The following is a 25,874-nucleotide window of genomic DNA, read 5'->3' as shown; positions in this document are numbered from 1 at the left end:
GAGGAAGGATTGAGTGACGACATTTACCCAGAATCACCTGCGACACTGTTTTTGCACCATCAGGCACTAGGATCTCAACCCAGAATTCCAAGGGGCGGGAGAGACTGCAGGAATATGGGATAGCTATGAGATAGCCACCCACAGTGCAACGCTCCAGAAATCAAAGCTAGCCTCGGTACATGGACACACACCACTGAATTAATGTGCTTAGTGTGGCCGCGTGCACTCGACTTTATACAATCTGTTTTACAAAACCGGTTTATGTAAAATTGGAATAATCCCGTAGTGTAGACGTACCCATAGAAGAAAAACAGCCTTCTCACCAGCCAGTCTGAAATTAACAGTGGTCTGAGATCTAAACAGCCTTTGCCAGAGAACAGGGGCTCAGCCTATTGTGGTAATTCTTACGTTCATTGGCTGGTGAAGAGTGAATGACTTATGATCAAAACCGGAGGAAATGATAGAGAATATAGGTATATGGGCTTCATGCATGTGTGTAACACTCATTTATGCTAATGCAAACTACATTTTTTTAGTTCAAGTATGAATAGGCACAGACTTAAACACATGCATAAGTGCATTACTGAATCAGGGCCTTATGCCCAGTTCGGAAAAGCACTTCCACAGATGTTTATCTTTAATCAAGTAGTTAAGACGCATTGACACCAATGGAATTTAAACATAGGCTTTGCTGAATGGGGACCTTATTGGCGGGAGCATATACTGTATGCAGTGAACTGTACATAGTAACACCTGCTTAATCAAATGCCACCTGGGACAGAGAAAACAATTCTGAAAATGGGCGTTGTATAAAGTGAGGTGTTATTGGGGGAGGAAATATGGGCCAGAGAAAGAAATGATAATGATAACACGGCTTTTCTTCAGCTTTACTGCCATTGTTCGTTTGTGGGGGGGAAGGTTGGGTTGAGTTTTTTTTAATGCATTGATTTAATAATCTATTTTCAGCATTCAACATTTGATTTAGGAAAGCACTTGAGCACATGTTTAACTTTAAACAATGTGAGTTGCTAGTGAGGAGAAGTCTTGCAGAAATGAATTTTAAGGGGGGATTTGAATGTGACAAGGCAGGTCACCGAGTCAGTAGGAACAAGGAAGGTGTTCCCATGAGTGTGGAACTGTGAACGTGAGAATGAAACAAAAGGGGCACTTCAGCTGGAAGCTTGGATGGAGGGCAGGGAGCAAGCAGGGAGCAGCAGAAGATGAGAGCAGAGATGTAGAGAGCTTGAATACAAAGATAAGGAGCTTGAATTTGCTGGGAAAGGTGAGTGAAAACCGGAGTGGCACGGTCAGAGAAATGGGTAGAGATGGTTATTATAGCACTGTTCCCAATGAACAGAAGGGAGAGAGGTTTGCTTCTGTCTTAAACTGTGATTTCATTTGCTTAGCTCATGCAACTGACATGCAACCCATCATTAAGGCAGTCTCTGTTTTGTAAAGACAGTTATTTGTAATGCAGTCATGAACTCAGAGCTCAATCCTGCAACATGCTGAGCTCTCTGGTCCTGATCCAGCAAAGCATATGCTGTCCCATTAAAATCAATCGGAATATTCACAGATTAAAAAAGTAAGAATGTGCATATGTGTTTGCAGGTTTGGGGGCCTTGATAACCCCAGCTGCACTTGCAAATAATCATGTCTGGAATTATTTGCTCCCGTAACATTTTAGATGCAAAAAAAAGACAGTGCTGGTTAAGGCCACAGTGAACTTCAAGCATCCTGACTAAATGCAAGAATATCACCTTTTACAAAAGCAAATTTCTGACTGATTATAAATGAAGCTCGCCTGAGTGGGGCCCTCAGGGTTTGGGTCACTGTGAACAGTGATATTGTTTGTCATTTTTCAACTCATTTTTAGTTCACCCTTTGTAACACATGGGGTGTAAGATATTCCTCCTATGAAGCCCAGGTGCTTATTCTCAGTGGTTTGGTTTTATTCTGTCTCTTCCCAAGCCTGTACTGAACCTGGATCATTTAAATGTACCATTTTTTGCTATCTCCAACAGTCCCATGGTTTCCAAAGAAAATACGAGACCTTGACAAGTGCCACCATCTGATTGCCAAGTATGAACCTGATTTGGACCATGATCATCCTGTAAGTTTAAGTTCATCCTTAGTTTACCTTTGAAACGATTTAAATACCTTGGTTATTTCTGCTGTCCAGATGAAGCACAATAGAAAGAATTCTCTATAAAACTAGCCTCCGAATCAATTCTGTGCCCGACTTTTGTCTTTTAAAGAGGAGATATACAATGGACACCTGTGAACTAGGAATGAATGAAGTAACCTAATAATAAAAAATCTTATAGACCTGTTGTATTAATTTATATGGAATAAATGGGCCCAAAAAGCTATGTGTTAACATGATCCTGTCGCTGTCCAACATTAAACAGTGTCAGACAAGGTATGGTGTTTAGTACACAGAGACTTCAGTCTGCTTAGCATCATGGCAAACACACCATTAAAATAGTTTTAACCCTTTAATAAAGTTACAGGAGAAAAAAGGAAAAGCAGTTAAAACATTTGAAAGGTAAAGTATTAAGTAAGGTTTTCTTTTTAACAATATCTCTTGTCCACTTTCCCTTTAGCTGTAGAGTGTTTTTAGAAGGAAATCCTCCTTGCCTGAGAGTGTTTTAGATGGTAATAATTGTCCTTTTGTGGGGAAAGGGAAAAACATTAGTTGAGATGGGCTGGAGTTGTTGTTACTGCCATTGTTGTTGAAATCTGATGCTGTTTCCTAGAAGACAAGCAGACACAAAAGGGGAAAGTAGAGAATAGCAAAGATGCAATATTTGTCCCTGGTGTTGACTCTCACATGCAGTATCTCTGTGTGAAAAACACTGGCACAGAACGCGGTCTTATTGGGCTCTCTGAGGTGTGACAAACCTGCACAGCATCAGGCTGTTTAAGGCATTGCTTTTAGCTGCCTTTTTGGTCACAAAATATAGTCTTGGCCAGCTAAGTCAGGCTCTTGTTAGACAGAAGGAAAAAGAAGAGGGATAGGAAAGAGAAGACATAAAGTGGGGAAGGGAAAAGACACAGGAAGGGGCAAGGGTGAGAACAGTCTCATATCCCAGGTGGGGTTTGGGATTCAGTCACTGTCAGTGGAAGTGGTGATGTCATCTCTGGCCCAGTCTGGTAAGAACCATCTCTCAGGATGAGTACAAGGAAGGCCCAAAGGTATGACAGGAAAGCCAGGGTCCTAGGAGACAGTGGGGATGGCAGCCATGGTGGCAAAGCTTACTCTTTTGTGTTCTCCCATTTCTCAGTTAGCCAGCATGCTCCTAATTTCCCCCCACAACGTCTTTTTGAGAACCCTAAAAAGGGAGCCATGGGCAGAATAGCCCATCCCCTCATTATGTTGTTCACCAACTAGGCCTAATTTCTGACACAGCTATTTTGGTTAATTAATTTCCAGATCCACACTTCTCTTGCTTACCAGCTATGATCTTAATATAATCCTTGAGTTATATTAGTGGCCTTTTTGGGGGGAGAAAGGGGGGTTCTTCAGTCTTTCTGGCTCCTTTTTGCACCTTTTCCTGTCAACACTTATCATCCGGGCCGGCGCTTCCATTTAGGCGACCTAGGCGGTCGCCTAGGGCACTAGGATTTTGTGGGGCGGCATTTTGCCACTCTCGGTGGCAATTCGGCAGTGGGGGGTCCTTCCACGCTCCGGGTCTTCGGCGGCAATTCTGTGGTGGGTCCTTCACTCGCTTCAGGACCTGCCGCCAGAGTGCCTTGCAGACCGGGAGCCGCTGAAGGACCCCCCCACCGTAGAATTGCTGCCAACGACTGGGAGCGCGGAAGGACCCCCGCCTAGGGCGCCAAAAACCCTGGCGCTGCTCCTGCTTATCATTATATGTGATTGGAACATTTTGTAAACTTTCATCCACTTTCCCACAGTTGAGCTTGCAATTAAGGTAAATTTGTAGGCCCAATTATTACAACAGGTCCCCATTCAGCAAAGCATTTAAGCACATGTTTAACTTTTAAGTACATGGTTAAGTGCATCCCTGTTCAGAAAAGCCCTTTAGCATGTGATCAGGTCTCACTTTCTAGACAAGAAACCTCTCATTCATTTGTCATCCCCAAATTACAACATATTAATTGTGTGCTCAGCTGGTCTGACAAAACGTGTTCCTGTTCCCCAACCTTCTGCATCTTGCTTTATTTTAGGTATTGATCCTATGGTCTTTACACCTACTGGCAACTTTACACATGTGAGCAGTCCCATTGAAGGAGATAATAATACTTCCCTGGCGCACAGAGATTATAACATGCTCTCAGAGTCAAATTCTTCCCTCAGCTAAATGTGCACAACTCTCATTGACTACAGTCGTATTCATGATCATAACCCTAAAGGAAAAGTTTGGCCCTTAACATGAAAAATGGTTCCAAACAATTTACAATAATAAATATTTGCACAGTGATACCAATCAGCTCTGCTTTATTAGCTGTGTTATATGGAGCCAGAATTTAGATATGATTCTTATTATATCAAAAGTAATGTAAACCTGAAAGGGATTTGATTCCACGTTTTTAATATTTATTGAATAATTGGAAAGACCTGACTGAAAGAGCTGAATTTCTATTAAAACATAAGGAAAAAGAAACTCTGAATTTAAATTTGCTCCCTTTTGAGCAAAATATCATATGTTCATCTCTAAATGTCTCATAATTAAAAATGGCTGTCACGACCTTCCCTTTCCTAGGCACACACTTTGATCAGCACTGGTGTTTCTGTGTTGTTAGTACAGCCTTTTCCCTCGCATCCCCCAGCTTCCTGTCATGACTCTTGCCAGTGAAAAGCGGAAGATCCCGTCTGCTTTTTCCTAATTCTATTTTGTGGGCCTTGCAGATCTCTTCAAAATCCACCAACTAATCATGCTTCTGACTTTTATGTGTCAAAAACTACTCAACTTTTATTTAACCAAATTAAACGTAACAATAGCTTTCAGTAACCCTTCTACTTACTCCCGGAGGGAAAGCCTGAGCTTATAAGAGACGGGTGGTGCTTCCCTTCCTGACCACAGTCCAGCTCCTCATCCTCCTCCACAATCCAGCTCCCTTTCCCCAGAGCAACAAACCTATGATCATTCAAATTCAACCCCCAAAAGTTCCAAATGAGCAGGCTAATGGAGCTTCCATCCAGGAGTCCTGTGTTTTGGGTACCCAGATGACAGAACAAGGAGTAATGGTCTCAAGTTGCAGTGGAGGAGGTTTAGGTTGGATATTAGGAAAAACTTTTTCACTGGGAGGATGGTGAAGCACTGGAATGGGTTACCTAGGGAGGTGGTGGAATCTCCTGCCTTAGATGTTTTTAAGGCCAGGCTTGACAAAGCTGATTTAGTTGGGTTTTGGTCCTGCTCTGAGCAGGGGATTGGACTAGATGACCTCCTGAGGTCCCTTCCAACGCTAATTTTCTCTGATTCTATATGTCCTTTTGGTCTTTGTCTAGAGACACCTCTCATCTTACAATTTCACTCAACAATCCTTACTCTATAGCAACGACTCCTAGCATACAATTTCACAGCAGCATAGTGCCTTTTCACAATGGCTAAGCAGAAAATCAGTGGTGTGAGCTTAGTTTCTAACTCTCCCATTTAAATTGTGCCTTTCATTCTGTATAATGATCACTACTCAAGCCTACTATATCTTCATGCTTAGCTGTGACCAAAGTACACTACATTCCTTTTTAGGAACAGATCCAAAGTCAGTGAGATTTCATGGGTGTAACTAAGTGCAGAATTTGGCTCACTCTGTAATATTCTCATGATTCCTTGCCACAGAGAGACTGCAATAGAAGAAACAATCAAATTCAGGCCTGTTAGTTTTGAATGTTTCTGTCAGCAAATCCATTCAAGCCCATCACTGTCCTGATGTATGAGTAATGCTAATTTATTTCCCAATTTAGGGCTACACTGACCCAGAGTACAGGAGACGGAGAGCCTTCTTTACAGACCTGGCCTTCAACTACAGACAGTAAGTGTAGTACCACTGGAAAATTGCTTGTTCTAAATCAGTTTCACATTTTGTGTGCTCTTACAGTAAGTAGTCTGATTTTGTTCACCTGTAAGCAGCTTTATGGTTGATGTAACTTAATCCTAGGCCAATGGGCTGTGGTGCCATCTGTTGGAAAACTGAGTTAATCACAGAAACACACATCCTATACAAATCAGGAACATTTCAGAATACAATGAAAAATAATGTAATATTTAACTTTAGGGCTGCCTTCACACCTCACTGAGCTCTGCATAATTTTATGTAATTCTAGGGAGCAAATGGTCTCTATATGACTCTTTCTTTTAAATTATAGGATGAGAGTATCTTCCTTCCAGGATTTGGGATGTACCTTAATAAACCTGTCAGGAAGACAAGGACTTGTGCATGTCCTACAGGAAAAAAAAGAGGGACTTATCCTCACATGAACAATTTACACTTTCTTGCCTTTCTGTGTAAAAAACACATGGGAGTGGAAGAGAAGTCTGAGGACTTGTTCTTCTGGACACTGAAATTCATTCTATGGACTTATGGGTGGCATTAGCAAGATGCATAATGGCCTTGAGATGTGAGACAGATGGTGCCCAAAAACTCAAGAGAAACCCTGAATCTTGAGAGATTTCTGCTTAATGCCAGCCTCTGTACATTATGGCTAGTCAGCCAGCTCCCTCACTAGTATTGTGAATTATCTCCTTCTCTGATTGTAGATACAACTACAGAGAGGAAGTTAATGCTGAAATATGCACAATATACCTATACACCCACTTGCTATATAATTGTTGATGGTCTTCCAGCAGCTAAGCAATTGGAACGGGAAATAATACAGCATTGCTTCCTCTACATTCCACTGTGGTCCACCCTTTACAGTATTTCACTGTTTGCACCATCCCTGGGGATTCGGTGGAGCCTAGGACACCTGGGTCATAAAACCCTTTAGAATCCTTCAGGATGATTATTTATTATTTGTATTTATTTTAGTATGGCAAATAATCCTGAGGCATATAAAGAAAATTGTACTTGAGACTAGAACTCAAATCAGCTACATAATTTTTTTTCTCTCTCTCTCTCTTTAAAGAGGAGACCCTTTGCCTCGAGTTGAGTACACTGTCCAGGAGACTGCTACTTGGTGAGTATATTTTTCATACCCTGTCCCATGATAGGTCATGGGGCAATTCCACTGAAACCCAGGGGAATTTCTGAGGTGCAAGAAGTGCACAACAGTGCCCTACATCTTCAAATAATATTTGACATCTCTAATTTTAATTGATGTATTAATTATCCCTTCTTGTTGTTCATTTTGCAGAATTCTATTCTCCCATGCAAGTGTAATTCCTGGTGTTGCTAAAAGGAGTTACATACCTGCACTGAGGGGTGACTAGACCTCTGAGTCTACTTCCAGGTTACATTAAGTGGTGAGAATACATCAAAAGGCTCAGGGTTGGTGCACCTAAGAGGGGGGGCTTTCTGCTACATTTGTGGCCCCTCTTTCTGCTCCCACCTAATTTCCAAGGTAACAGAGGCAAATTTGATCCCTGTCAGGTTGGAACAACCTCAGGGCTGCTCTAAATTGCACTGGCTAAGGGGCTGTTATATCCCCTGTGATGTTGGTAGGAGGTGGGGAGCTTAGGACCAAAGCAGCACAAAGTAGACTTAGTAGGTATGTAGATCTAGCCCTCAGAGTTCTGGTTCAGTTAGAAGACACTAAAAGTTTGGCTACTTAACAATACTATCCAGAACTCTTGAAAATTTGTCTGGAAAACTCATGAGAACAAGTACTTTTTAAAGATTTCTTTTGCTTCTGGTTGGGCTGGAAATAAAATGAAACCATTTCTCACAAGGTATTTTGGCAGCTCCTGTCTTGGCCAAAACCTGGAAGTGTGTAAGACTGAAAAATAATCAAATAAATGTTAACTGAGCATTTCAGAATCTTTAAATGAGATTGGTCCCAAGCCAAAAAATTCAGATCTGGACCCAGATCTGGATTTGAGTCTGTGGTTTTTGTTTGGTTCCTTATAAACATAGGAGCCTGAAATCATCTGGTACTGGTCTCTGCCAAAGAGAGGATGCTGGACTAGCTGAAACACTGGTCAGTCCAGTATGGCAATTCCTATATTCTTAACTTGAAACTGAACATTATCTGGTTCATGTTCTACTTAGGGGATAGTGTGAAAAAAAAGAAGAGAGAAGGCGAGAAAGAATAATCCAGTGGGGGGAAAAAGGGGTGAAGATTGAGCAAAAAGAGTGAAAAGTCATGTGAAAGTGGGAGGGAAAAGAAAAATCAGTGTAGTCAAATGTATATACTGTGACAGACCCAGGCCAGTGTGGTACAGGAGTCTGTAGAGGGCAAATATACTGGTCATTGGCTGAGTAGGTTTCTGTTCCCTGAGTGACCAGAGCAGGGGCTGCACTAGAGTAATCAGGAACCTGCTAGAACCAGTTCAGGCAGACAAGCTGATTAGATCACCTGCAGCCAATCAAGGCAGGCTAATCAGGGCACTTGGGTTTAAAAAGGAGCTCACTCCGGTCAGAGAGGGGGGAAGCCAGAGGAGAGGAAATGTGTGTGAGCAGCTGGGAGCAAGAGACACAAAGGAGCTGAGAGTGAGAGGGTGTGCTGCTGGAGGAATAAGGAGTACAAGCATTATCAGATACCAGGAGGAAGTTCCTGTGGTGAGGATAAAGAAGGTGTTTTGAGGAGGCCATGGGGAAGTAGCCCAGAGAGGTGTAGCTGTCATGCAGCTGTTACAGGAGATTCTAGAGACAGCTGAAATCCACAGGGCTCTGGGCTGGAACCCGGAGTAGAGGGTGGGCCCGGGTTCCCCCCAAACCTCCCAACTCATAATCAGACACAGGAGGAGTTGACCCAGACTGTGGGGAAGATCATTGAGGTGAGCAAATCTGCCAATAAGCGCAGGACCCACCAAGATAGAGGAGGAACTTTGTTACAATACGTGTACACACGTGTATTTTTCCATTTGAATTTTTCTCTTCTCCTCTTTCCTCCCCTGCATATGCTAGAACCGATGGAAAGGTGTGCTCTTAATATATACATGCTGAGATAGATAGTGGGTGCAAGGGAGTGCATCTATCTAGCAATTTATGGGGTGAGGGATGTTTCTAACCCCAGTGCACAGTACAGGTTTCCCTTTATGTTAAAAATGTTCCTTTTAAAGTTGGCTCACTCTCTGAATAAACATGGTCCTAACTTACAATAAAAAAGCTTCATGATCTCAGATGAACTCAGGGCAAGCCACACTGCAAAGAGTCACTTTTCACACCAGTGCAGCCCATTTCCCCATGTTTTTTCCTCATTGTAGCTCTCCCTGTGCAAAAACCCCAGTGGGATTTGCAACAAAAAAATAAAGCAAGAAATTCATTAAACCTAGAAGACATTTGTCAACTTCAGAAATGGATGAAGGTTTAGGAAGTAAGGAGAATTCTGATTTCTTGTCCACCTCCTTCCATCATCCCTAGCTGCCTTTCAAAAATCACACTATATAGCAATAATTATTGTTATGGGTTACTTGTTTTACAAGAATGTCTTGTGGTCCCACTTGAGATCAGGGCCCCACTGTGCAACATGTACACATGGTTGAAGATTGTACACTCTTCTGGGTAGGGCCTATCTAAATAGACAAGATGGATGAAAGGTGGGAGAAAGGAAAAATTATTATCCCCTTTTTGCAGATGGGAAAGTGAGAAATTAGACAATTAGCCCAAGGTCTTACAGGGCACAGCCAGGAATTGAGCGTAGATCTCCCAAGACCCCAACCAGCGCCTCAGCAACAAGGTCATCCTTCCTCTCTGAAGGAGTTTTTTATTTTAAATAAAATCTATTGGGCTTTAGAATTTGCAAAATGAGCACCAGATAACTACCAAGGAACATCATATCCTACTCATCCAACTGCTATTATTTTCACAAGCTATATTTTCAAATAACCTTTGAAAAGTAGTAACATGCCTTTTAAATCCTAAGTGTCATGTGCACGACGGCTCCCATCAGCCAACAATATTGGCATATTCTGGTGTGTGGGAATGTTGTATTTAAGAAAATTAAATTTTATGTTCTTTCCTGTTTTTCCCCTTTTTCTGCCAACCTCTGTCATGGCAGCCATTCTCCATCTAGAACTATTCCCACAGTGGCAAATGGAACAGGCCTTATGGCGGTATCTATCCATCTCCTCAACATAGTTAGCTCCAGCAACCCAAATTCCAAATTTAGATCTCACAGTTGTTACCGTAGCTCCCTAGGGCTGTGTGCTGAGGTCAGCTGCATTACAGCACAACCTAATATGGATACAGGGAAACCAAAGGGGAAATTTTTTAACATGCTATAAAGTCCCTTGATGTTAGCTCTAAAGAGCTGTTGGATTCCTTTAGTTTGTAGCAACATGTGTATAAAAATGAAAACAAGAGCAGAAATCTCAGCTTCCAAAAACAGGGCTTGGACAATCCCAGTCTATGTTGTCAGGCATAGTTATTGCAGAGCCATAAACAGAACGATCATGGGAACAAATGGGGAGATGTTTACTGGGAAGAAGTTGCCCAGGAAAAGGGAGAACAGAGGACAAAGATATTGAGACATATGTCATGTGACAATAGTAAAGGCAGACAGTCACCTTTTTCTAACAGAGAACAAGGAACTTAATTAGAATAAGGAAACAGCATTATCCCTAAAGCTGTCCCAGCTGCCTTTCCCATTGCTTCACTGTCAAGATTCTGCCTGGAATCTTTCACAGCCCTCACCTGTCATTTTAAAGAAACAGCACACATATGCTCTCAGCATGCGTGCATTTACAGTGCACTTAATTTACAGCACTATTCAGATCAAGGTTCAGTTTTAGAAATCCAGATTTTTACTAGCTTTTAGTATTTACAAAGAATATTCCCTTTTAAAGTAGTTATTACCTTCCTTCTCCCACACTAAATAGGGCCTGATCCAACTCCACTAAAGTCAGTAAGAATCATTTCACTGCCTGTAATGGGAGTTGGATCAGACCCTAAATTTCTCAGGTGTATTATCCTCAGTGTTCTGAATAAATTTTATCTAGGGAGGTACTAGAGATGGTCAGGAAATAATTTTCATCTCACAAAATGTTTTTGAAAATCAAATTGTCATTGATTTTTTCTAAGTACATTTTGTTTAGCTGAATATCCTGTCTTCTGATAGTGGCCAGTGCCAGATACTTCAGAGGGAATGAACAGAACAGGGTAATTCTAAGCAGTGACATAGCCAGGTGGAGGGAACAGAGGGAGCATAAAAAAAAAGGCGCCACCAGCTGCGGCTCTTTTACTGACTGTGCGGTGCTTTTACTCACCCGGCAGCGCTCCAGGTCTTTGGTGGCACCTTGACGGTGGGCCCTTCACTCACTCCGTGGGTCTTCGGCAGCATCTCCTTCAGTGCCACCGAAGACACCCAGAACGAGTGAGGATCCACCACCGAAGACCCTGAGTGCCACTGAGTGAGTAAAAATTAAAAAGGTGCCAAGATGCTCAGTGGGGGAGTGGCCGCTGCCCCCCTCCTCCCCAGCTAAGCTACTGATTCTGAGTAATCTATTGCCTGTCACCCAGTTCCAGCTTCTGCCAGTCAGAGGTTTATGGACACCCAGAGTATGGGGTTCTGTCCCTGACCATCTTGGCTAATAGCCATTGTAGGACCTATTCTCCACGAACTTATCTAGCTCTTTTCTGAATGCAGTTATCATGAGAACATAGGAATGGCCATACTGGGTCAGATTAATGGTATGTTTTTAGGATTTTGTCTAAAAACCTACCACCAAGTGTGTATAGATATATATTTCTCTTTCTTAGCAACTGAAATTGTTCAGCTTATAATTAAAAAATGTATGATTTTTGGTTTAAAAAAATTGGTTTTCAGGATTTTTTAACAAAATCCCTTCAAATTTTGAGAAAAACAGATTTTTTTCAAACATTTTCACTGATTCAAAAAGCCATTTTCTGTGGAAAAAATGTTTTGAAGAACCATTTTCCACTTTCTCTAGCAACCACGTCACTCTTCTATGTCCCAGGTAATTTTAAAAGCCCATCCCAGACATCTAAGGGTGGCGCATCATTCCACAAACCATTGATCATACAGGAAAGTGACTACAGCCTGGCTCAGGATGGACTGCCTCTGCTTTCCCCCTTGTGGCCTGGGGTCTTTGAAGACAATCCAAAGAATGAGAAGAGAAGGAAGTGCAGAATGAGGAGAGGAGTACATGTTCCTTAGCTCACCATCTGCTCCTCCTGAGTAGCCCTGTGGAGGGGTTTGGTTTTAGGAGGTTCTGCCTTCAAAGCAGGTTAACTTTTCCTCTGCCTCAGACAGCTAACTATGGAGCTGGTTTCCAAGGCTTTCAGACCTAGAAAAGCTATGCACTGAAGCAGTGGGAATTTTGCCCGTGTAAGAACTGCAGAATTGAGACCTACATGTACACAGTTCTGTTTTCCTGTCACTGAATTGTAGCCACCTCTGGGCTGGAACTCTGCAGTTGTGCAGTGCAGATCAATAGTGTACAACAGCTGAGAATACTAAATGAAGACCATTGTTTCTTCTCTCTACTGTCAAAGAATAAAATATGATTTTTTTTTATTTGCAGTGCTTATAATTTTCTTTAAAAAAGTAAACTGTTTGCAGTAAAAGCATATGTAATACTAAACTTAGTTCTAGAGCAATCCATACAATTATTTTTAAACTTGTCTCTGTTGTAAGTGTAAACACAATTTTAAATTTTCTAATAGGGAAATATTGCTCTATATAAATTTTTTTAAAGTTTTGTACAGTATATTTAAAGTAAAGTAAGCGTATTTAAAAGTCTGTAATTTCTGTTTTCTAACTCAGCCCCTTTCTACTTGGTTTGTAAGCAGAATTGATAGGAACATTGGAGTGGAAGGGTTCTGCTGGGAAATCACAGCATACAATTCCATTCATAAATTTATCAAGCTCCACCTTAAAATGAGTTAGGGTGTTTGGCCCCACAACTGCTACTGTGAGGCTGTTCCAGAACCCCTCTGATGGGTAAAAATGTTCATTTAATTTCCAGCCTGTTGTTCGTGGGCAGTTTATACACAGTTGTTCTTGTGTCAACACTGTCCTTTTGCTTCAATAGCTGTTCTGCTTCCGTGGGGCTTATCCCCCAATGCATTTATAGAGTGCAGTCAGATTTCCCCTCAGCTTTTGTTTTGCTAGGCTAAAGAGGCCAACCTCCCCTTGTCTCCTCTCACATGATAGGCTCTCCATTCCCCTGATCATCCTCGCAGTTCTTCTCTGCACCTGTTCCAGTTTGAATTAATCTTTCCTGAACACAGGTGACCAGAAGTCCCACCCTCTGGTGACAACTAGAGGTAAAGCAGCCTCAACACAGGGAATGTCCCTTTGCTGCTGACTGTAGGCATCCGAAGGCATGATCACAAACTCTTCTGCAGGGATTCGCCTTGTCTTCTCAGAGTGTGGACTGCAGTCTGAGGGGCTGCTATAGGATCAGGTTCCTCTGCTTATCGCCCCACTTTGCACTCTGCTCGTCCCACCCTTCTTGTTAGGGTGAGGATGGCCAGCACTGGCCCTTCAGCATCATTGGTCCCTACAGCTAGAGCGGGCTGAATACAGGGCTCACAAATATTCATTTGAATTTCCAGCTGCTCAGTTCATCCTTATTCATGTGCTCTGTACAACAGTTTGGAGAATGCCTGTTCCTTGTACAAATAGCTGCATTCACATGTGAACCGAGGTATTTATGCCCACAGAAGATAGATTTATTCCTTTTATGTTATTCCCCATTTCTGTCATCCGACCAGGGAGTAAGAACAAACCATATGGAGTAGAAAGGGGCCAAAAAATTACTCCTCCAATATCAAAGTATCCTGGCAACAACTTCTTTCTCTGTGGGGCTTCTGTCCTCCATGTTTCCTCCTCCAGGCCCTGTACTAGAAGGCTAGTATCTAGTGGCTTCTCCTCTTCTATGCTGATGGTGATAATTATGCAGACAAATGGTGCTGAAAGACTTGGCTACAAAATACACTGTGGGCTAAAGCCTCATCCACACGATAAGATAAAACTCATTGGCTGTGTCTATTTACACTGGCTGAGGCTTTGGCCCCTGTCTGCTCTGTGGAGATGGTCCAGGCTCATGCAGCTTTTACAATACTGACAACAGCCACTGTCTAAGCCTGTTTCTTTTTTTTCCCAATTACACCCACACTAACATAAGAAGTTTATGTGATGGAATGACACAATTACAAGATACTGGCTATCACCTCCATAGCAACAATAGCAGCAAAAAAACTACAATACAAAAACAAGAGAAAGTCATTTTCTTTAGTCAGTATTTCCAAGAATGAGCTCAATTTTCATAAAACAATGTTTATACACTTGTTAGAACCCCAGAGCTGGGTATGAATAAATATAACCATTTCTTTAAGCTTCCCTGCCATCACTTTAGTGCTTGTTTATTTTACAACAGCTAAATATATTTTAAAAGTGGGGCCTTTAAAATGAAATAATAAAATACATGAGAAGGGCCCAAACTAAAGCCCTAGATTCCACGCACTGCCAACTAATTTTATATAATTGTATATAGCATCTTTTATTACAATGAGCTAAACCCCTCCAAAATTTGAGGTGATGGACATCTCCATCTTGCATTCAGATCTGCCTGGGCGGTATCTTGCACTTTCACAACAATCCTGATGCAAGAAAGCACTGAAGCATTTTATGTACATACTCAGTGCTTTCCTGAATAGGGAAACTCTGGGTGCCCGTTTACAGTTGAACAGTTCATGCAGTTCCACACAGGCACCAAGATCTGCCTGAGCAGAGCCAAGTGCAAGATCGAGGCCCACATCTGGTTCCTCATTTTGTGCCCATCTCCTGGAAAAATCCTACCCTGCAGCCTCCATCTGGGCTTCGGCTTCAGAGCATTATTTTTTCCGAGCTCAGCTTGGTTTTAGATACCCTCTCTGCACTGCCTGTGTGAACAGCTGTGATTCTGAAGCCAGGGAGATGAAGTACTGCTCCTAGTAAAGGAGATGAACTAAGGGTTGATGTTCTTTCAGGAGAGAAGTCTACAGGAAGCTGAGCAGCCTCTATCCTACCCATGCCTGTAAGCAGTACCTGGATGCCTTTCAGCAGCTGGAGAAATGCTGTGGATACCAAGAGGATAGTATACCTCAGCTTCAGGATATCTCCAGATTTTTAAAAGGCAAGACATTACAGTCCATTGTATTTTAGCACTCCCTAGGTAGGGAATCTACAATGATGTGTGATGTAAAGAGGTGTTGATGGTGATGGTAGACCCCCCCCCATTCTGAATGAACTGGGCATGAAGTTCTGTTTGCTAATAACAAGGGAAAGGGAGTAGGAATAGGTACAATATTGAGAGGGTGCAAGCTCAAGTTAGTCTGTCAGCAGACGTTGGAGTGACAGAGGACAGTGGAGATTGAGATCCTGTATTACTAACTCCCAGGATAGATTCAGTTCCAAGACAGGGTGTGCCTTTTCGACAAATCGGCTTGCCAAATTCTCTGTAATCTGGAGTAGCCAAAAAATGGCTGCAATAAAAGAAAACACCCTCCTTGCTGCTCTCCCAGCAATAGGAAGTGTGCCAGATGCAGGCCAAAGACAGTTGCTAAAGTATGGCAAAATAAATATATAAATGGTAGATATAAATTAGGTTTAAATTGGATGTTTGTCAAATCAAGTGAACCACTCGATCTGCCAATAAACAGGTGCAAGACAAATTGGCTTAACCTACTGCTGAAGAGATTTCCAGTACATTGTCATTTTAATTAGAGACTAACGTATATTGGGCCAGATCCTTGTGTTGATTTAGCAGCACAAAGAGAATGGACAGCTGCATTGCTAGTGCAGCCAGGGATTGTAGTGCAGCTACATCTCCCCAGATGTGGAGAAATCCTTCAGTGGTGTAAATTGGAAAGGCCAGAACTATGTCATCGACCCACCCAACAGCAGGAATAGTAGGTATTTCTGGGTGGGCTGAGGGCATTGCCAGGGCTAAGAGGAGGGGGAACTGGAGCACAATGCCCTCCAGAAATTCCAAGATGGCATAGCAGTCTTAGAGATTTGCTGTTGCTGACATAATGTAGAGCTAGTGAACATGTGGTCAGAATCAGGTTCATAATACACATTGTTTTTTCTTAACACACCGTTGTTGTTACCTTCATGTCCTATTCCTGCCACTGCCTCTGCTCAGCTTACTTCTTCCAGACCCCTACTTATCACAGCCAGTGTCTGGAAAATGTCTTAGACCAGGTCACTTGTCTTTTTCTTATCATTTGCCTCTCACCAGCGGTCAGAGGCTGTTTCCCTTTGAAAACATGCTGCAGTGAAATTGTCCTGAAAAAAAGTAAGACTTGAAAGTGCCTTAGCTAAGAGAAGTTTATTCAATATAAGAAAAAAGAGAATCACTTAAAATAATAGTGGATCACAACATTCCCAATCCCAACTAAGGGAATATCATACCTCACTGTGTAGGTAAAATGACATTTTGTTTTATTGATTATCGTTAATTTTGGAAAATCCCACACAGTGGGTTCAACCATGTCTTTCCTTGACTCCCTGAGTCAGACCTCCAGGCTTCGCCCATCACCCAGCTCTTTCTCTGTTCTCTCTTCTTTTTCTGCTCCATTGAGCCTCTCCTTGGTATACATGGCAACCATATCTGTCCCTGACCAATTTAGGGCTTGTTTTAGTATTCTTTCTCCCCCCTTCCTGTCTATCCCACCATGCATCCTGTGCTCACCATAATATCGGAGCATCTCTGGATGGTGGCGAGGAATCGGATATGTTTCTTCTCTGTGTGTTTTACTGCCAGCAGTCAGCAGGGAGCTCTAGCTTTGTAAATAGGTCTTGGGATACTGTTCTGAATGTGACTGATACTGGTATTTTTTTATCAGTCCTAGCTCACTTCAGAAGGGATAACAGCAGCGAGGAGATTAGGGCAAAGTAAGGATCTACTGGTGCACACTCTTTGTATGTGTACAGTTAGATTTAGTTTACTGATGTCTGTGACTATCCACATCTGCTCTAGATTGTGGTCCTAAGTTATTTCCATGTGCCAACATGCAAGTTGTTCTGGGCAAAAGTATGACCAAAAAAAGTCATCAGTTAGAAAACTCTGCAAATATCTGTCGGGGGTGGGAAATTCAGAGTGTTCTACAAACCCATGTTGTTTACAGCTGGACTCATATAGTGGTGGATAAGATACTTGGGTCCAGGCTGAATCAATATCCATCGATAATCCTTGTCACAAGTAATTCTAACTTTAGAGTCTCCTTATCACACAGCGTTCCTCTTAGGGCATTGTGAGAGTTGCAGTTGCTGTCAGATCCCTTTGGTACAAACTCACTCTAAGTCGGAGTCTAATAGTACCATTGCAAGATCTGCAGCAGCTGCCACAGCCAGTCCCATGTCAGTGAGCCATCTTGTGGGATTAGGGTACATAAGGCTTACCTCTTATTTACAAATACCTTGGGTGGAATCCAGCCCGTGTTGTGGGTGGCGAACAGCTGCACTTCCCCAGAGGAGCTCTGGGAGGCATTGTGTCTCCCAGAATTCCATAGCATGTGGTGGGGACATGCCAGCCACTATATCCTATACTGGGAGGCAGTGTGCAGTTCCTTCCAGCTGTAGGTGGAGCTGTGGTCATGTGCAGTGCTAGTCCTGAGCAGTCCCAGTGCTATAGCCAGGGCCTAAATGCCATGACAGCTCTCTGAATAGCCAGTGTAGGTTCTCCCAGCTCCTCCTGATACCCTGGCACAGGCAAGTAGTCCAAGTACAATCTAAACTCTTAGATTCACATGTACTTACTACTGTGTAGCTTGCATGATGCGTCTTACACATTATCTTTGAATTTGGCTCAACAAATCATAGAAATTCAAGATGGAAAAGACCTTTCCTTCAGGTCGTCATCCTGCCAGGGAAAGAGTGTTCCCTGCTTTGTCCAGTCTGACTTCAAATGTCTCTAGGGATGGGGCTTCTACCTCTTCCCCCAGAAGATTGTCTTTATATGAGAAAGAGAACTAGTGACCAAACAGACCAAGACCAGATATGCTGGACGAAACATAAAACATTTCGTGTGAACAGCTTGGTTTCTGTGGGATACACTTGGGTTTAAACAAAATTAGGAAAGCAAGTATAAAGCCATTTCTGTCCTTTTATTTTTTTAGTTGTATGCAATAAAAGTAATTAAAATAAGAGATGAAACAGTATTTATGAAAGCAGCAAATGCAACACAGATTTGGAATATGGGGCTTCAAAAAGATTATCATCGACTCTTCTTAAAGCACAGCAGTTTTACATGACGCTTTTTGAACACATAGAAAAGATGGGCTTTGCCAAAAGGGGTTTATAGTTTAAACTTAGACAAATAAAACACAAAGGTGCAAGATCAGATGGAAAAATGGAGTTGACAGCTCTGAAAAGAATGTTAAAATGAAAATGTAGAAAGGCTAAGGGCCAAATTACCCATAATGAGTAACCCTACCTGTTACGTACCTTGTAGGGGTCCCATGTAATTTCAGTTGTTGCTGCACCCCAATGATTTCAACAGACAGCAAAAATCAAATATACACTCCCCAAAAATGTATGGCAGTGTGCTGCCAGCCTAAATCCAGTTTCTGCTTTTGAATCATGCATACCAAATAAATGAAACACAACATAATACCATATGGTAACTTGACTACTTGAAGTTGATTGTGTCATAAAAGGCCCATGCAGGACCACAGGAATTACCAGACTAGCTTAGACCTGAGGTCCATCTAGTTCAGTGCCGTGTCTCTGACAGTAGCCAGCACCAGCTTCTGCAGAGGAAGGTGTAAGAATCCTGCAGTAGGTAGTTACAGGCTAATGTATAAGCAGGGAATATACCTTCTGAGCCGTCAATAACTGGAAGTTGCCTTGTGCCCTGAATCAAGAGGGTGTGCATATCATCCAAAACTCTTGTTTATTTCTGACATTTATTATTACAAGAGAAGAGAGCTGACAGTGGTTAAGGCAGTGGGCTGGGACCTGGGAGATCCAGCTTCAATTTCCTGCTGTGCCACAGCTTTCCTCTGTGGACAAGTCACTTAACCTCTCTGTGCTTCAATTCCCATCTGTAAAACATTGATTATATCCCTGCCCTTCTTCACAGAAGTGTTAGAAAGATAAATACATAAAGGATTGTGAGGCACACAGATACCATGATAATAGAGCCCATATTAGTACCTAAAATAGACAGACATTTTCCTTATCCACCTGTACAAGAAAGTTCTTGTACAGATGGATGCAAAGGAAATTTCAAACTGCTTGGATGGTGTGTAATTCTCATGTTCAAAGTAGATTTTCCTGCTGGGTTGTTTTCTTTTGCAGAAAGAACAGGCTTTCAGCTGAGACCGGTTGCAGGGCTGCTATCTCCTCGTGACTTCCTTGCCAGCCTGGCATTTCGTGTCTTTCAGAGCACACAGTATATAAGGCATTCCTCTTCCCCTATGCATTCCCCAGAACCGTAAGTAGGATGATATGGCACAATCCAATGGTTCTCAGTCTGTGAGCCTTTCGTGGTAGTGGTGGTTGTAGTAGGAATGCGGGGCCTCAAAGAGTCGAGGGTGTTAATGTAACCCAGTCATTGGCCAACATTCTCAGTGTTCAATAAGGTCTTTGACATACAGAGACCTCACTCTGCTTAGTACCATGGCAAAAACACCATTAAACGTCCTTTAGACCTTTTATTAAAGATACAGAAAAGAAGGAAAAATGTAAAGCATTTGACATGTAAAGTATTAAGTAAGGCTTTCACTTTAACAACATCCCTCCCTTGTTCCCTTTCACTTTGGCTGGAGAGAGTTTCTAGAAGGAAATGTCCCTTTGTTTGACAGGTTTTGTGATGGGAATAACTGTTCTTTTGGGAAGAAGAGAAGTTAGTTGAGATGGGCTGGAGCTGGTCTTGTAGCTGTTGTTAAAGTCCAATGCCATTTCCTAGAAGACAAAACAAGACATGCACAAAATGGGAAAGATGAGAACAGCAAAGGAAGCAGCGGCTTTTGTCTGTGAGGTTGAGTAGCACTTGCAACCTCATTGCTGGAAAAGCACAGGCAGCACACACAGTCTTACCAGCAACTCTGAGACCTGACAAACTCATATAATCGCTGGGCAGTTTAGAGCATTGTTTTTAGCTCCCTCTCTGGTCACAGGCTTACAGCAGTGTTAAAAAAATGCAGCCAGACTCTTCTCAGATAGAAGGAAAAAGGAGAGAGAGAGGAAAGAGAAGAAATAAGGTAGGGAAGGAAAAAAACAAAGGTTGTGTGCAAGGGAAACCGACTCTCACATGGCAGGTGGTGTTTGGGATTCAGCCAGAGCTAGTGGGGGAGGGGATGAGGTATGCCCCCTTCTCTCTGGCCCAGTTTGGTCAGGACACATCTTAGGATAGGGATGCAAGTGGCCTAAGGTTCCAGGAGATGGTGGGGGTGGCAGCCATGATGGTGAACCTTTCTCTTTCCTTTTCTCTCATCTTATATCAGCCAGTGCCACAGCCCATTAGCTTTTCCCCCAAGGTCTATGTCTCTCTTTTATTTTTTAAGGACCCCAAAAGGAAATGATGGGCAGAATGAGCCCATTCACTTATTATTTGATCTACAAATTAGGCCTAATTTCCAACACACAAATTTTGATTCATGAGTTTTCAGACCCCATGCTTTCTTGTTTACCAGGCTTTTCTTGTTTATCACAGTCCTTGAGTTCTATCAAGAGGCTCTTTTTGCCTGGACTAATTCAGTTCTGTTTTTTCACTTGTGGCAATTTTTATAAACAACCTTATATGACAGTCTGAGTTGGACTTTGGTTATCTTTTGCCCATCAACATGTGTTGTTATCATAGGTTATTGTGACATTTTAAGACCTTTCAGTCACTTTTTACGGTTGAGCTCACAATTAGGATCAATTTGTAGGCCCAATTACCACAACATGGTCCACAGAGTGAAATAATTTGAGAAGCAAGCAGAGGTAGAATTGGTCCATGAGTGGGAGAGTCTGTTTCTTTTGCAAAGATGTCTGGAGAAGGAAAAGACTGGGGAGAATCTGGTTTAATCTAATCATTCTAATTGTATTGACCATTTGTTGAACTCTGAGAAGATGTTTGGCTGCTTCCACGACACAGGAAATGTGGACCTAGCCATGAGACGCTTACAATGTAAATTAGACACAGCCTCTTGGCTTAATTTTGAACACCTATCAATCTCATTGAAGTTACTGGGAGTTGCGGTTGCTCAGCACCTTTGAAGATGAGTCTACAAGGGCCAAATTCAGAGTTGACATAATTGGGGAGGGACATTGAGGGGTAAGTTACACATTGGTAAGAGTGGATGAAAGTGAGTATAACTTACACATTGAGTAGGTGGGGAGGAAGGGCTTGCCCTGCCTTATCTTACATCCTCTTCTTAGTTGCTTTGCTTGCTATGAGCCCACACTTCTGCCTCTCCAAGTCCTACACCAGTTCCACACCCTTTCCACACAAGTTCCACACCCTTTTCAAATCAGCATTCACACCACTTCTCAGTTTGACTCATGGAGTACAGTTCGAAACTGAGTTCATACACAGATTATATGTACAAGAGGCACTGGATAAAAGGCTGGCCTTTTCTGTAGTTGTGGCCTGGTTTTCGGAGGAGCTGCTGAGCACACACCGGTATGAATGAAGTCAGTGGGAGCTGTGGCCATTGGAATTCTGTTTTCATGATGTGTGTTCAGGGTTTGGCAAGGTTATCAATGAAAGGCTGCATGGAAGAAGTAAATTTTGGGGAGAGCTGTCCATGTAAAGAAGGAGGTATCTGAGCAGATTACTGGAGCCAGGGAGTTCTAAGTCATAGCATGGAAGAATGCTTAAAGACAAGAGTAGGAAGATAACACAGAGCTGGACAGGTAGGAGGCTTGGAAAGAGCACAGACAACTGGATAAGAGAAAATGAAAGCAGAGACCTAAAGCCAAATACTCAGCTGTCATCTGTCTGACTCCAGTGGTATCCTTATAGATGTCTCCAATGGAGCTTCATTGAATTATGCCAGCTGAGAATCTAGCCCATTTAAAATTGCTGTTCAAAGAGCCGGAGACAGGATAGCAGTGAAACAGCAGCTATGCCCTGCTTAGAATTGCACTTGGGGGGTTTTCACATAAAACAAGCTTTATTACATGAGAAAAATGACTTGTTTTCCAGGGACTGCTGCCACGAATTGTTGGGTCATGTTCCCATGTTAGCAGACAAAGAATTTGCACAGTTCTCACAGGTAAGGAACCTTGTCTGTAATTTCAGTAGCAATGAGTACAAGGGACTAGATATGATTTGCTATTTTAATTTGGAAGGTTTGATTGTCCACCATTTATACCTGTATAGGGTAGTGGTGTTATTTGTACTCTCTTGCATTGGGAGTGCCAGCTACACCCTGGAGGAAATATACCCCAGGGCAGGGCAGGCAGTATCTCCTAGGGGAGATAAGAACCAAGACAGAAATAAGAAGAGGGAAGCTTCAGTTGCAATGGAGACTCCTAAGCACGGCCTGCCTGAGAATGAATAGTCTCTTCTTTAAGGTACCCATCATACTGCATGGGAACTCGCATCTCTGGGTTTCACAGACAGGAGCCATCATAATTTAGGCTGATCCTGTCCCTGCATTTTCATTTCAATCTGCCAGGGTACTTCTTGTATGTCCTTCACCGTGGCATTCAGTAGAGTTTTGTCTTGTTTATAAATGGCCATATTCTGACACCATTATTCATATTGATTAGAGCCTTACCTCATGAGCAGTCTCCTTAAAGTAAACGGGACTTACATGTGGAGTAAGCTGCTACTCCATGGAAAAGTATCAGAATCTGGCCCAAAGTGGATTTAGTGCTTCTGAAAAACTGTGTTCTGTGGCTAATTAGGAAACTGCAATCTCTAGGGATTGCCAGTCTGTTTTCTAATTAAACACAGAACAGGTACAGCATGGAAAAAAGCAGCACAAGCTTCCCCTACTCTGAGTTATTAATGTACCTCAAACTTGATCTGGTGGGATCCTCCCAGGGATGAGAAGGTTCCTCATGCAGTCCCCATCAGTCTTTGCCCTCTACTGAGACTGCCAGCAAAAGTGCCAGGATTTTTATGATATAGACGCCTGTCCAGTAGTTCTGGAAAGAGACCACCAGTTGGTTTCATGTCATGGAGCCTAGTGTCAGAGATCAAAGCCAAGGGTCAGAGGTCAGGAATCAGTGTCAAGGGTCAGAACCGGATTACCTGGAATGAAGAAAGGCTTGGGCAAGGCTGGAGTCAAGGCAGGACCAGGGCTGGGAAAATGCAGGAGCTATCATATGGTCATCATTTTGGTTATTACCATATTTGAAGCAGTGAATCATATAATATTCTAATGCCCTGTGACTGCCCTGCCCTGCCCTGTGGGGTGAACACTCCCTTTTGCTTGATACTAGAAATAAAGAACCATTAAAAGATGTAAAAATAAGGGGCTATAGTAATTTCAGAACCACCAGGTTCTGTTGGTGTTTGCTCGGCTCTGTTATGGAAAAGTGAACGCAGACTCACGAAAGCACACTGATTTAAGTGAATGACATCAAGTGTTTTTCATGGCTGAATTCCTGTCATGGAAATTCTTCTTGATTTCATCCACTATGTGAAAATTAATGGTAAAAATGCCCTTGTTTTGTTTTTGTTACTATGACACTGTATCCAGGGCTTGAACTGTAAGGAGGCTCCGGAGAATTGCTGTTCCCACTGTTAAAATAATATAATTAGCTTAATGGGGATCATACAAGGGAATAGACAGATTCTTCTGTCAACTCTGCTGCTGAAGAGTTCAGTAGTGGTCTTTTGAAGTGCCAATAGGCCCAATCCAGCACTCACTGAAGTTGACGGGACTCTTTCCACTGTCTTTAATGGCAGTTTTAACAGACTCAAATTTCCATTGGGCTGGTAAAACTATGAAGTAAATTGTATCTCAAGCAATGCTGGAGGTGTATTATGCTCAGATTACCAAGGTCTGTTCGATTCTATTCAGGTTTTTATACCCGTGTTCACCAATGTAGTATTTTCCAGTAGTCCATCAAGCCATGTGACTACACATCTGCCACATGTTGTTTGTTCTCTCCTCCTCTCCCCAAAGGGAGAAGTGTGAGTAGTGGAGTGTCTTTTCTTGGTAGCCTATGTCTTTTAAAAATATATATACACTTGTTACTCAGTGTTTGTTCGAGAAGACAGGACAAAGAAATGCACCATGCCCTTGGATCGGAAAGTGCTGAGGTTTGTGATGGTCCTTTGCTCTTGGGGGAGTTCATTCCAAAGATTGGGATTGCCCTGGAGAATGATCTGTCTCCCGCACAGACGAGCTTGACTCAGATTGTCCAAAATTCCAATGCCCTGGGGAGCCTAGTTGTTGCCTGCAGACTTTTAGATGGTCTTGTACATACCCTGGGCCCAGGCCATGAAGTACTTTGAAGATAAGGACTGAGACCATAAATTCTATGAAAATCAGTGTAAAGACGGTGTCATGTGATAGGAACACAGGTGGTCAGAGCCGGTGGTCAGACCAGGAGTCATGCCCAATGATCAGAGCAAGAGTCAGGTCTAGTCATTAGACCAGACGTCTGTAGCCAAGGATCAGAGTCCAGGGCCAGACCCAAGGGTCACAGCCAGAGTCAGTAGCCAGAGCCTAGGGCCAGCGATCAAAGCCAAGTGTCAGAGTCGGAGTCAGAGGTCAGGAATCGGAGTCAAGGGTCAGAACTGGATTATCTGGAGTGAGGAAAGGCACAGGCAAGGCTGGAGTCAAGGCAAGACCAGGGCTGGGGACCAGCAGGAGCTATCACAGCCACGGGCAAATGCATTGAGCAGCCGCTGAACTGCTGCTGCAGCTGGGCTTAAGAGCCAGCCTGCTGACTCTACAAACAGTTGGGCAGTGTAGTCAGTCAGCCTAGCACCGGCAAGCTGTGCTTGTCAGCTTGCCCAGAGAATTGCTGTGCTGCAGGACCTGCTTCCGTACTGGCAATGTTGCATGTCCTGATTTCTGACAGAGGGAAGGACAGGTGTGATGTGCTTGTGGTAACCTGCACTGCTGAGGAGACACGCTGTTGCATTCTGAACTAGTTGGAGCTTCTTAAACACAGAAGGCTTCATGGCCAGAAGGCTTCATATCGCAGTGCTGCACTCCAGCTGAGCGGTGACCAAGGCATGAATCACTGAGGGCAGGTCTTCACTCACTAGAATGGGACGGAGTTTTCTAACCAAGTGGAGCTGATAGAAAGCATTCCTCACAGATGCTGCTATATGACAGCTCAGTAAGGCATCCAAGAGTAGTCCTAGTCTACTACTGAATTGACCAATTATGGCTGTATATCTTCCATCAACAGGGATTGCACTGTAGCTACAAGCTCTTCAAAATACTTTCCTCTGCCCAACAACATCACCTCCATCTTGCTCAGGTTCAGCTTCGGCCAGATGTTCTCCATCCAAGAGCTGAGCTCATCCAAGCACTGGAATCTCTTGATGGCAGTATTGTGGTCATATGTGGTGATGGATAGGTAGAGCTGTGTCTCATTTGCATATTGCAGGATTTTGAGTTCACACCATCTGACCCATTTACCTAGTGGTTGCATGTAGATTTAACATGAAAGAAGCAGCAGAAGCAGAGATTCCTTACCCATTGGAGTTCTGACTGTATGATGTGTATGGCATGAGGCATGTTACTTCCTTACTCACACAGATTCTTTGTAGTGAGAGCCATTTCTGCTGCTCTCACTCCTTCAGTCAGAAAACGCAGTCGAGTTTGTAGGGTCATATCACTGATACAAGACAGAAGAAGCAAACTTTTTCAATCTCAGATAAGGTTTGGCT

The 25,874-nt window shown here is 42.8% G+C and overlaps 1 protein-coding gene across 1 annotated transcript in view; it reads left to right on the top strand.

Moving 5' to 3' along the window:
* Positions 1-25,874, top strand: part of LOC115644756 (tyrosine 3-monooxygenase-like) — a 42,291-nt gene that overhangs the window by 3,499 nt on the left and 12,918 nt on the right. The window contains exons 3-8 of the mRNA XM_030549266.1: positions 2,025-2,113; positions 5,933-6,000; positions 7,094-7,144; positions 15,064-15,209; positions 19,379-19,514; positions 22,215-22,284. Coding sequence (XP_030405126.1) covers positions 2,025-2,113; positions 5,933-6,000; positions 7,094-7,144; positions 15,064-15,209; positions 19,379-19,514; positions 22,215-22,284 — 560 coding nt within the window. The remainder of the gene's footprint in view (positions 1-2,024; positions 2,114-5,932; positions 6,001-7,093; positions 7,145-15,063; positions 15,210-19,378; positions 19,515-22,214; positions 22,285-25,874) is intronic.

The sequence above is a fragment of the Gopherus evgoodei genome, chromosome 1, assembly GCF_007399415.2.
Source record: "Gopherus evgoodei ecotype Sinaloan lineage chromosome 1, rGopEvg1_v1.p, whole genome shotgun sequence".
Lineage (NCBI taxonomy): Eukaryota > Metazoa > Chordata > Testudines > Testudinidae > Gopherus > Gopherus evgoodei.
This window is presented reverse-complemented; position numbering and strand designations above follow the sequence as displayed.